This window comes from Rhipicephalus sanguineus, chromosome 1, assembly GCF_013339695.2.
Source record: "Rhipicephalus sanguineus isolate Rsan-2018 chromosome 1, BIME_Rsan_1.4, whole genome shotgun sequence".
NCBI classification, from domain to species: Eukaryota; Metazoa; Arthropoda; class Arachnida; order Ixodida; family Ixodidae; genus Rhipicephalus; species Rhipicephalus sanguineus.
In genome coordinates this window covers 183203473-183216292 of record NC_051176.1, presented here as the reverse complement: position 1 = coordinate 183216292, position 12820 = coordinate 183203473, and the positions used below count along the sequence as shown (strand labels likewise).

Sequence of the window (12820 nt, the reverse complement as noted above, 5' to 3'; positions counted from 1 at the left end):
GTGCAAGACAGGGTACATTGTATAGATCACTAGGTGAGGCCTTCATCCTGTGGTGGTGATGATGATGATGATGGAGAAACTGACTATCTACATGTACTGTTAAAAGTGCTAATGTGAGCATGTGCCCGCGCAGTGTGATCAGGCAAGTATGCTCTTTTAGAATAAAAACCAAATGATCATCAGTTAGAACTGACTTTAAGAGGTGCTGTATCACTATAGTCGGATACAACTTATGAAGTCCGGAGAGGCCTCGTCCTGACGGCCGAAGCGCGGCAGCCGATCGCCTCTGCAACTAAATAAATAGTGCCACGCATGCACTCGGCAATGATCTCCAAAGGCGGGGTCACCGGCAGTCCAGTTCATGACTTCAGTCCGGATTGCGCAATGCCCATTGGCGTAGTCTTGTGCGCATCCGCCTTTGTGGAGGAAATGCTGTGGACTTCTTAAGCTCCACCTGACTATAGAACTTTTCCGGGCTTAAGGAGCTTGTACCTCTGTTGCTCAGAATAAAGAATGCAAAGAAAAGGATTCTAGATTATGCTTCATGGCTATCAATGGTGGTCCTATTATTAGGCCCCCAAATTTCACAAAGCTAGTGTCCCCCAGTATAACCATCACCTTCACAATTAACTTCCCATCCTTATAGTAGGCAAATAAAGGCAGAAAGCCTAACAAGCACACATAGAGCATGACTTAGGCTGGATATGCCTAGTGACAATGTATAAACAAAATGAAAATAATAAATTCCAGCAACTAACTTGACAGTTGGCAGATCTCGCACACTTGTTGTGATGTCAGCTGCTTCAGGTACAAACTTTTCAACTGCCTCAAGAACATTCCAAAGTTCTTTCTTAGGTCCCAGAATGCCTTTTTTAGCTGAAAGTAGGGTAACAAGCAAAACCCGCATAGCACACACTTTGCGCTACAACTGAAAATAAAAGCCCTAAAAAACCACCATCAAATCAGTCGCTTTTCAGCAGCTGATGAAACCTAGTAACAATAACCAGAGATACAAACACACACACACACACATGCATATGCCTGCACATGAGACAAAGATGACACAACTCAGCAGTGGAAGCTGCACACTACACCACTCAGCCCAAATTTTAAGTAAATAAATTATTGCCTAAAATTATACCCTCCAGTACCGGCCTTTTGAGCTACGCTGATCGAATAACTTAAAAATATAATGTTTATGCCATGCTTGCTTCCCCCACAGGTTTTTCTTTTTAATGATTAGGGGAAAGTGGGCATAAGGAAAAAATTATCCGGCATTAGCTGGCTTGTGCACAGCTGGCAAACTGCTATCAAGCACTCAGTTAACAAAGTGCATGGTTGGAGGCTTGGGCGAGCTGGTTTTCATGGCAAAATAAGCACAGTGTGGAATACGAGGACATAGAAAGGAAGACAAACACTTATAAGTCAGTGCTGTTTGCATCATTACTTTCATGTCTTCGACTTGTGTGTTGAATTTAGTTTTTGCTACGGATAAACTTCGTTATGTGTCTTACTCATTGACCCAAACAATGCAAGGTCTTCATTATCCTGAGCAGCAGTAAAATGATAGGAAAGATGTTTATTTCTGCAACCCATGCTCAGTGTCTTTGGGGGGAGGGGGAAGTGGAGTGGAAAGGAAAGGCCACCTTCTCGAGATAAGAGTACCCACAATACTGAGCGCCACATCGGGGTTGTGGGTACTCTCTCTCCATTAGAAAAACTGGGGTGTGCCTGGCGGCGCTGCAAATCGAACGCAGTAGCTCTTGCAGTGGAGGCGGACGCTGAACCACTTGGTTGATTGGACACTCTAACCACTTGGCTGTCGTTTGAGTATCCTCAGTAGAAACAGTGCAAAGGAACAGGACGTGAGAAAGGGACAGACAATGATGTTGTCCCTTTCTTATGCCCTCCTTGCACTGCTTCTACTCAAGTGAAGAACCAACCAGCCCAAATCTGTATGCTTTTGCCTCCCATATGTTCAGAGCCATGAAATTCTTGTCAGTTACTTTTCCATCGCTGTAGTGTGAGTTGGAACACATTGTTTTTGCGCTGCCAACATGGGACCTAACAGCGTGTGCACTTATCCCCCTTGTGTGCCAAGTAACAGTTATTGATGCCCTGTTTCTGCAATAAAAATGCTGGGCAAGAAAGAAAGCTAGGTCCTTTCATTCACAGAGCATTCAAGTTCACAATCAAGCATACTGTCAGCGAAAATGTAGTGTTCTATAATATCTGATAAGTCATTATTTAAAAGACCAGCCTTCTCACTTTCTTCTTTTACCTTCAGAATAATGTTTTTATGTCTTTTATGCTTCTTGCTATTAACATAGTGTCGTCTGCATATTGTGACTTGGTTACCTTTGTTCCCCCTCCGATTTTCCCTCCTACATCCCGGTTTTCCAAATTGCCATTCCTGAATACATAAGCTGCGTACAGTTAAATCAGTATGGCGAAACGATATGGCCCTGCCTGACTCCTTTTTGAACTCGAAACCAAGTTGCATAACCAACATTTGTCTTAACAAGTGGTTCCTGTCTGGTGTATAGGTCTCAGCAGAATTATGAGGTGTTCAGGAACACCCATTCTCTTGATATACCGGGAGCATGAAGTATGAACCAACTCGCCCAAGCATCCGTTTTATCCTTGGTATTCTTTACAAGTTTCCATCAACTATCTCGTATTTGCAATGCTAACTCTCGTACCACACCCTTTACTGAAACCTGCTTGCTCTGTCACCATCTCCTTTTCATGTAGTAGTAGTTCTGCAATATTCAGTATATTTATGCCTACATGGTAGTTAGAAAAGCTGTTCGACTTCAAGCGCAGGTCCAGAAAAAAAAAGCTTACATTAAGCAAATATTTTAAAACAAGCTTCAAGGAAAGGCATTTTAAGAAATGGCACGTTCAAGTTGGTAAAAAACATGTATATGGCTTGCACTAACCTAAGGTACACCACATTGCATAATTTTATAAATTATGAATTTCTCAGTGCCATTTTAAATGTTCTCTGGAGAAAAACTTACCAACTTTCTTTATTACAAAGTGGAACAAACCAAATGCATACATGTCTTATGCAATTATATATACAATTTCAAAAAGTAGTTAAAAATAATTATTGGCGTTTAACCGTTTTTGTGCCTCTAAACCACTATACAATTGTGAGAGACACCATAATGGAGGGCTCTGGAAATTTTGACCCCCCCCCCCCCCCCACCTGGAATTCTTAAAATCCCAGGTCCTCTAGCATTTTGCTTCCATTGAAATGCAGCCACCACAGCTGGGATTTAATTCCCTGACCTCCTGGTCAGTATTTGAGCACCATAACCACTAGACCACTGCGGCGGGTTTTAAAAACTAGTTCAAAGCTGTTGATGAACGCAAAAATATAAACTTTCCGACATGCATTATGATCGTCTGTGTACAAATGCGTGAAATTTACATAATTTGATGCCAAGGTTCTGGAGACCAAGATTAAAGCAAGTGGAAGTGTCACAATTCATTTATAGCATATTTTACAGCAATTAATTGTAATTACAACGTAGATGATGATCAAATTATTGTATTGTCGGTCATGCTATATTTCTTCATAAACCGAATTCAACGACCCACTCAAATTATATGCGATAGTTATCTACTGGCACCGAGCATTCCTAAAAAGGTAAAAAAATATTTTGAAATTTCTTCCAATACAGCCTGCATCCAACCCACGTCAAAGCGATCGTAGGTAGCATAATATTTGAACCAGACGAGATATAAAGGAACATTAGGCAACAAAAATGCTTAATTTACCGCTAACTCAGTGTTCGTTGTCTCCTTCTAGCCAAAAGTGCACAGAAATGGCAAAATTAAGTTGCCTCTCCAAATAAGGACGCCATGTCGCAAAGGGATAATAAATGCACAGATGAAGTACAGTGAAATCAAGCTAGTAGCAGTAGAAAAGTTGGATGTATCACTGCAATTAAGAAACTGTTAATGCAATGTGGTGCACTGTATAGGTCATGACATCCCCATTCATATATGACATGTGCATAGGGAAAGTTGGCTCTATACCATAAATTGTTACAATCAATACAAAACATTTTGAGTCATACTTGAATTTTTTTTAAAGAAGAAAGAATCACTCACGTTTTAAGCCATGTCTGAGGACATGCTCAAGCAGGATAAAGAAATGCTGCAATGGAGGATGGTCCGAGTCGAGCATACGCCCAAACTTCAGTGATGATTCTATGAGCTCTTTCACAACCAACTTGGTCAAGTTGAGCAGGTTGGAGCGTTCTATAGCCACAGGATCTCGATCTGGAGTTCAAGCAGGGATCAGCAACATCGAAATACAAAAAGAAACAACCAGGATGGTGCTTTTGAATATATCATCATGCACTGAGCCCCACCACCAAATGCTGAAAAAAAAGTCGACACCTGAAAAACAAAACAGCACGTCAGATTCAAACTACCTGTTCCCTCCTGTGAAAGCAAAAAAAGAACACTGTCAAGGACAGAGATTACTGACAGAAGTGCTCCACAATATTAAATACTATTCCTCTACTTGAGTTGCTGGGTATCTTCTGCTGACAAAAACAGCTCTGTGACATGTTATCCAACAGAAGCAATCACCTGCCAACTCTTCACCACACTAATAATGAAGAGCACATTACAGCAGCACTCACCATTGCCCAAAACATCACAGCTCAAAAGGACAGACTGATGGGCCAGTTGGTAGCACATAATTCAGGCATTAGCATAAAGAAGCACACGGACGGTGAAAATGCAAGACTGGACACAGCACTACGTCTCGTCTTGCTCTTTCGCCGTCCGTGTGATTCTTTGCGCTACTGTCTAAAACATCACAGCTCCTGTGGCTAGGCTAAATGTTGCCATAATCAACCCATGTGAAATTTCCAGATTTTCGTTAAACTGTCACAAGGTCAGCATTCCTAATTTCCACAGCTGAAAACCTTTCAACATAAATAAAGTGCTGTCACTATGCACGTAAATAAAAATAAGCACCCTTTTTCAAAATGTAAAAATATGGTAAAAAATAAAACTCAGTTTAGAACCATTTTTCACTGGTACCCTCATAACAAAAAAAAAAGGTATGACATAACCACTAGTTTTCACAATTTTTCCTGCTTATTACCATTATATAAACCTCATTGACAGAATGCAGAGTTACACAATCAGCAGTTCATCAGAAAGTGACATGTCATATAAAACTCAAAATAACAGCACTGGCTGAAGCGAACATGCATGTCAAGCTGTGACAAACTCCTCCTCTGAAGTGACAAGACAAAAAAAGAATCCAAGTTCAAGAATTTGTTTCACAGCAATGTTCAATACTACTAAATTACATTGGATTAATATGTATAAGCACCAACTGACAGGAAATTCTAAATATCTTTTAATCAACAACTAAATTTGCAAAACACAAGAAAGGAGTGAAGCTTTGTGACCAGATCAGTTTTTAAATAACAAGTGCATCACTTTGATCAAGAGAAAATATGCATGAGAACTTCTGCAGCAGACACCGTAACACACAAGCTTTTTTGACAATACATTATGTGGAATCGTAGTCGGAGGCTGGAACAGCATTACACATGTGAATACAATATTTCTTTTTACTTTTGTAGGAATCCCTCCATTCCGTATTCTTCAAAAATATAAATTTGGTAGAAGTGTTACGTTGACCCTTAGCACTCCGCCATCACAAGGTTTACATCTACATAAAGTAGAAATAAGAAAGCTAGTATGTATGCGAACATACACATGCCTACACTCAAGTGAACGCATTTCATGCGTTTTCGTGGATAGCAGAAAACAGTGATCTCTATGTTATATCAATCATTACAAGTGCATAAAGAAACTTTTTTCACAACAGTGTTGTCAATCCACACTATATGATTTGTGTTGAAATTTTGAATATTCACAGGCCACTAATATAGAGACATCAAAAAGGTAGTGAAAAAAAAAACAAGCAAGAAAACAATGTTTTTAAACAAGCACACATAAAAAATGCAACATACAACAAAAGGTACAAAAGTACTGCTGGCATTTGAAATCCCACTGTCAGAATGCAGTATCATCAACACCTAACACACAATAATGGCAAGAGAGATGGGTGAAACTTAAGCTGAAAATAAAGATGGAACACTAACAACAATCAATAGTGGTACTCTTAAAAGCAACTATACTGTTTCAGTACTGCAAAGTAGTACATGCTATAGCTCGAAAGCAGAGTCCCAATGATGCACACACCCTCGAAGGCATAAGGTGTTGTCACTGCAAGGGGTTTCTGGGTGTCAAACTGGACATCAGCAAGCTCCTTGAGGCACAGCCACTCCCCGTCAACAGAGACTCGAAAGTTGCAGAGGTAAATGGTGTCCTTGGCCATTGGCCGGCTGAGAAGACATGTTAAGGATCTACAGTGCTCATACCAAACAGTAGAGATGTAGCAGAAAGTAACCGAATGGAAGGCAATTATACTATTTGTTAGAATTTTCATTTGTTGTGTCTGACACTACAGCACCTAATACCACCAAATGTCTTATTTACATGCTGAACTGATTTGATAAGGTGAAATTATTGTCACAAAAAAGAGACATTCATTTCATCTACCCTGGCTCCTTCAAGGAAACCACTGTTACTTTGAAGGTGCTTTTGCATCCTTCTACATTTAAAATGGGACATGACAGCCAGAAGTCACCCCCCAAATATTTATTAGAAACATTGGATCACTCCAACCATAAAAATGGGTTCACTGTTTTGGTCGCTTCAGATATAGCTTGCATTTAAATATTCTAATTAATTAACCCACCCAGACCAGCAGTTCTGTGGGAATGTTAAGCTTTCACTAAAAAATTTATGCCGATATGAGACAGTTCAGCCAATATTCAGTTACAAACAACATATTGGATAAAAGCAATGAGCAAGGCTACCCTAAAATGCAGGTGGCATTGCCATATGTGTTTAATTTTTGTATCTTTTTCAAATTACCAAGTATCTTATGATGATTAAAGTGACATTTTTGGTATCATGGAAGCAACGTCATCATCAGCCTATTTTTATATCAACTGCAGCACAAATGGCTCTCCCTGTGATCACCAATTTACACTGTCTTTTGCAAGGAGATTCTATTTTAGCCCTGCAAATTTCTTAAATTTGATCACCCCACCCTTCTGCCATCCACTGCTATATTTCCCATCCCTTGGTGCCCGTTCCACTGCTTTAACTGACCACAGGTTATCAGTCCTGCACATTACATGGCCTGCCCAGCTCCATTTTTTTCTCTCAATGTCAGCTAGAACACAGGCTACCCCTGCTTGCTCTCTGATCCACAGTGTGGTCATCCTATCTCTTAATGTTACATTTATCACTTTCCATTCCATTGCGTGCTGTGTGGTTCTTAACTTCTTCTTGAGTTTATTCGTTATTTTCAAGGTTTCTACCACATGTCAGTACAGGCAATATGCAATGGTTGTGCAATTTTTGCTCTAAGGACACTGGTACATTGCCTGTTGTCTGCCGTATGGTCTGCCATATGCACTCCAGCTCATCCTTATTCTTCAATGAAGTTCCTTTTCATGAGTAGGGTCTCCTGTTAGTATATGACCTGAATATACATGCTCTTCTACCGATTCTAAGATCCGGTCGTCTACTGCAAACTCTCGCTCTTTCACCAGACCACCTAGCATTATTTTTGTCTTTTGCATATCCACTTTACTGTTTTCTTACTTTAGGTCTTCAATCATTTTTTGCAATTTGTTGCCATTATTGCTGTAGAGTACAATGTCATCTGTAAACTATAAGTTGCTGAGATACTATCCATTATTATTTATTCTAATTTATTCTCCAATGTAGTCATTTGAATACATATAAGCATGCAGTGAACAACATTGCAGGGATTGCACCTCCTTGACTAACGCTCTCTTGATGACAAGGAAAATGAAAAGTTCTGTAAGGATGCTGAATTAGCAATGTGAAACGAGTGAACCCAGCACACGACAGTCATAGAGATGCATGTTCGAAATGGGCGGCGCAAAAACAAGGGACAAAGGAAAGACTACACACCACAGAGCGCCTTCTCACAACTAACTTTATTAAAAAGAACATACACTATTTGAACCTTCACCAAGTACCACGTGCTCTCACATCATTGATAGCCGACAGGGCACATAGACATGTGTTGCTGTAAAGATTAGGAACGGTTACAAAACTATAATCACATGTACACTTTTTTTTTCTCCTATGTGATGAAACGATTGAGGAAACAAATTTCATCGTCATGCAGTGCTATTGATGGCATGCTTACACATAGATTGCCTTTTTTGTTAATGTGATGAGCCTCAACAATTTCTCTAGTAGCTTGATTGTTATGCCTGAAAATACATATGGTGTCATGAAAGTTGGGGGTGCATCCGTGTTCTGCACAGTGTCGAGCAACGTGCGAGTAGGCATTGCCGTCCAATGAACGCTTGTGTTCGGACAGCCTTACATTGAGGCAACGGCCAGTTTGCCCAATGTAAACATGACCGCAGGAAAAAGGAAGCTGGTATACAACTCCCGTTGTGCAAGGCACAAACGGTGACGTGTGCCTTACAGTGCAGCGTTTTTTTGTCACACCTGAACTTTTTTCTGCCAGTTTCCTCTCAACTATACCACAGATTCTATTCATTTTGTTGGGGGTGGAAAAAACAACCTTTATCTTATACTGACCAGCTACATTTTTGAGCCCATGCGACAGCTTATGTACATACGGAATTACAGTGATTTTTTCTTTTTCCACGGCCTTATTATCTTTGGTGAGCGTTCCTACTTTTACACGTTTTAGGAGCTTCTGCACATTCACCCTGATAGCACTTTCTGGAAAGCCTGCCACTCTTAGACGCTCAATTTGTTTCACACAGCTTTCGGCGGTTTTGTGGTAACATGATTTGAACAGGGATGAAAGTAGTAATGAAAATGCTATGCCATTTTTTACGACTTTTGAATGAGCTGATTTGAAGTTAAGAACCGGTTTTTCGGACCTTGGACTGTAATTCCAGCAAACATGATTGTCGGTTAGTTCAAGCTTCACTTCTAGGAACTGTAACTCTTTATTCTGCGGTACTTCATGAGTGAAGTTTAACCCGGAACCACACTTGTGAAACACGTCAACAGTGTTAGTAACCGTCCGTTCAAAACTAGAACTATGAACAATTACTAGAAAATCGTCCACGTATCTTAGCACTTTGATTATGTTGTCACGGACGGTTAATAACACTGTTGACGTGTTTCACAAGTGTGGTTCCGGGTTAAACTTCACTCATGAAGTACCACAGAATAAAGAGTTACAGTTCCTAGAAGTGAAGCTTGAACTAACCGACAATCATGTTTGCTGGAATTACAGTCCAAGGTCCGAAAAACCGGTTCTTAACTTCAAATCAGCTCATTCAAAAGTCGTAAAAAATGGCATAGCATTTTCATTACTACTTTCATCCCTGTTCAAATCATGTTACCACAAAACCGCCGAAAGCTGTGTGAAACAAATTGAGCGTCTAAGAGTGGCAGGCTTTCCAGAAAGTGCTATCAGGGTGAATGTGCAGAAGCTCCTAAAACGTGTAAAAGTAGGAACGCTCACCAAAGATAATAAGGCCGTGGAAAAAGAAAAAATCACTGTAATTCCGTATGTACATAAGCTGTCGCATGGGCTCAAAAATGTAGCTGGTCGGTATAAGATAAAGGTTGTTTTTTCCGCCCCCAACAAAATGAATAGAATCTGTGGTATAGTTGAGAGGAAACTGGCAGAAAAAAGTTCAGGTGTGACAAAAAAACGCTGCACTGTAAGGCACACGTCACCGTTTGTGCCTTGCACAACGGGAGTTGCATACCAGCTTCCTTTTTCCTGCGGTCATGTTTACATTGGGCAAACTGGCCGTTGCCTCAATGTAAGGCTGTCCGAACACAAGCGTTCATTGGACGGCAATGCTTACTCGCACGTTGCTCGACACTGTGCAGAACACGGACGCACCCCCAACTTTCATGACACCATATGTATTTTCAGGCATAACAATCAAGCTACTAGAGAAATTGTTGAGGCTCATCACATTAACAAAAAAGGCAATCTATGTGTAAGCATGCCATCAATAGCACTGCATGACGATGAAATTTGTTTCCTCAATCGTTTCATCACATAGGAGAAAAAAAAAAAAAAGTGTACATGTGATTATAGTTTTGTAACCGTTCCTAATCTTTACAGCAACACATGTCTATGTGCCCTGTCGGCTATCAATGATGTAAGAGCACGTGGTACTTGGTGAAGGTTCAAATAGTGTATGTTCTTTTTAATAAAGTTAGTTGTGAGAAGGCGCTCTGTGGTGTGTAGTCTTTCCTTTGTCCCTTGTTTTTGCGCCGCCCATTTCGAACATGCATAACCAATTCCAACTTGCCCAGGCATCAATTCTTCTGCAGTCATAGAGACTTCACTGTGAAAGTAGAAAAAAAGCAGGAAGGAGAACAGGCAATTGGCAACTATGGCATCAATTCTACGAATGGCAGAGGAGGGATGTTGTAGAAGCATAACTAATAATAAAGCTTACCACACGTTTCTGTTCAATGTCCCTTTAAGTGACAAAGCAAATTTGCAAGGTCAGATATGTGGCACATGAACTCAACAGAGCAAAAAATTGCACAGACAAGGCTTGTGGAAACTGGAGCTAACTTGTGGAAAGATCAACCACCACTTCTACATATTTACAGCATTGGCTGTTATTCTTAGCATAATGATACATGATTAAGGATGTCACCTTTTTCGAAATCATTTTAGATTTTGACCCAAAACTGATTGCATCGCATCTGCCTTAAAGGGGCCATGACACCCTATTTTTGATCTTGACCTGTGTTATGTGGGTTAATCCTTGTGCACTCACAAACAAGCTGGCAAAATTTTAGCAAATTTGGTCCAGCACTTAATTTATAATTGAATATTTTTATATGCAGGTCAGTGGCTTGAGAGTCGGGCAACACTGGTGAACTCGTGAGCCGTGACGTAACAAGCTGCTTGCTGTGCAAGTATCTGTATTCCGGTGAACAATTTTGTTCCATGCTCAGCTGCACGTGAAATCCAGCTATCCAAGCTTTCTTCAGCTTGGCATTGAAATTGAACGTTTTGCAACAGCTGAAACTTTGGCAGAAGCGTCGTGGCTCTGCTCCATGCAGCGCATGACATCACACATGCCACGGCAAAATGGCAGTCGCCGGCGGTAGGCAGGATTTATAGCTGGCAACTTCTAGGGCTTATTTTGCACTGATATATTCATTTACAGTCTATTTTTCAGATATGTATAGGCACAATAGACTATTTATTTCTACTTTTCGCTGAAAACTGCAATTTGAGGGTGACCGTGTCATGTCCCCTTTAAGGAGGACAGTTTAAAACACTATTTAAGCGTGTTGAGTAAAAAAGAAATCAAACTAGTTATAACATAATTACCAAAATTACCCAAAATACATCCATCACGCCAAAAGTCATAATTGCCAATCTAACCACATGAAATAAAAATGGCTTGGCAGCACTATAGCTGTGTAGTTAGGCTCTGCAATAAACTAGGATCTTTGCGCTGTAAGCAATATTAAGTATAACAGAGCCCAAATACCAAAAGCTGTCATTTGAGGAGGTTGCGTGTGATTTGAAACCTTATAATATCAAAACTTATTCGTTTTCAATATCCTTATTCAATGCACAGGTTAATGTTTAAGCAAAAGCATGAAAAGCTTCGTTGGAAAATATCAATTCGTTCAAAACACACGAGCTTTTGCACAACGAAAAACAATAAAACACAATGAAAATCAGGTTTCAAGAGAAAGAAGCATTACATGTTCCAAACATGCCATTGTCAGTTTGAGGGCAGTAACCAAAAAATAACATAACTTCTTAACAAACCCGGATGGAGTCGTAAATTTTTTTGCACCGCAGTTCTAAATGTCTGTACATTCTTAGAACGCAAAAAATAAAAATTCACTTTTTCGAAAAAAAAAAACGACATCTGGAAGGGTGGCGACATGCGTCATGAACACAGATGTGCACATTAAAAAAAGAGTGATTAAAAATCATTGTGTGTAGGATTTCCCAGATTTCACATGACATACTTTACATGAATTGCTTGATGTCTAATAATGACATGCGGGCTTAAAAAATATTGAACACCACGCCAACTGTATCAAGATATTTTGTTTCAAGAGCTGCGAATTAATTTCACATTACATCATTGAACAGTTTATTATTCGAAACAAACTTAATATAGACAAAATAAACAATGTCGAGTGGATAATAAGTTTACAAACAGCAGGTATGCAATTTATAGATATCAACATGTATAGTCACCGCACAAACGACCACTGGCCAAAATGGCTGCTTGTGCTAATCTTGTGCAGTGACTATACCTTCAGGAGCAAAAGCTTAGAGACCAAAACATCAGCAAAAAATTTCACATTTTGTCAGGGCGCTGCATGGGCCAAACAGTGTGCAGATATGGGCTTTACCACTTCAGTTCTGGCTCTATGCCTTGATATTTTTATTTATTTACATTTAACTAAATATTAATTTTTTTTTTCTGCAACATCTATGGTCAGTAAAGTGGAGATCATTGGGAGAAGCCTTTGTCCTGCAGTGGACATAAACAGGCTGAGAATGATGAAGATGATTACGATGGTGGTCGTCAGACTTTTGTTCATGGCTGTATCAGTAACCAACTAGATTAGAAGGCAAACACAATATATATATATATATATGTGTGAACACTATTCTGAGCAGCACAATTACACTTTGTGACATACAGGTAACTATTACAGT

The 12820-nt window shown here is 39.9% G+C and overlaps 1 protein-coding gene across 2 annotated transcripts in view; it reads right to left on the bottom strand.

Moving 5' to 3' along the window:
- The window catches only part of LOC119403507 (RUN and FYVE domain-containing protein 2), an 80830-nt gene that overhangs the window by 64730 nt on the left and 3280 nt on the right, over positions 1–12820 (bottom strand). Inside the window, exons 2-4 of one of the 2 annotated variants that reach the window (XM_037670439.2) lie at positions 6250–6392; positions 4126–4296; positions 759–876 (exon numbers count right to left, since the gene is read on the bottom strand). In XM_037670439.2, coding sequence (XP_037526367.1) covers positions 759–876; positions 4126–4296; positions 6250–6392 — 432 coding nt within the window. The remainder of the gene's footprint in view (positions 1–758; positions 877–4125; positions 4297–6249; positions 6393–12820) is intronic. The other variant, XM_037670447.1, reaches the window with a different exon arrangement.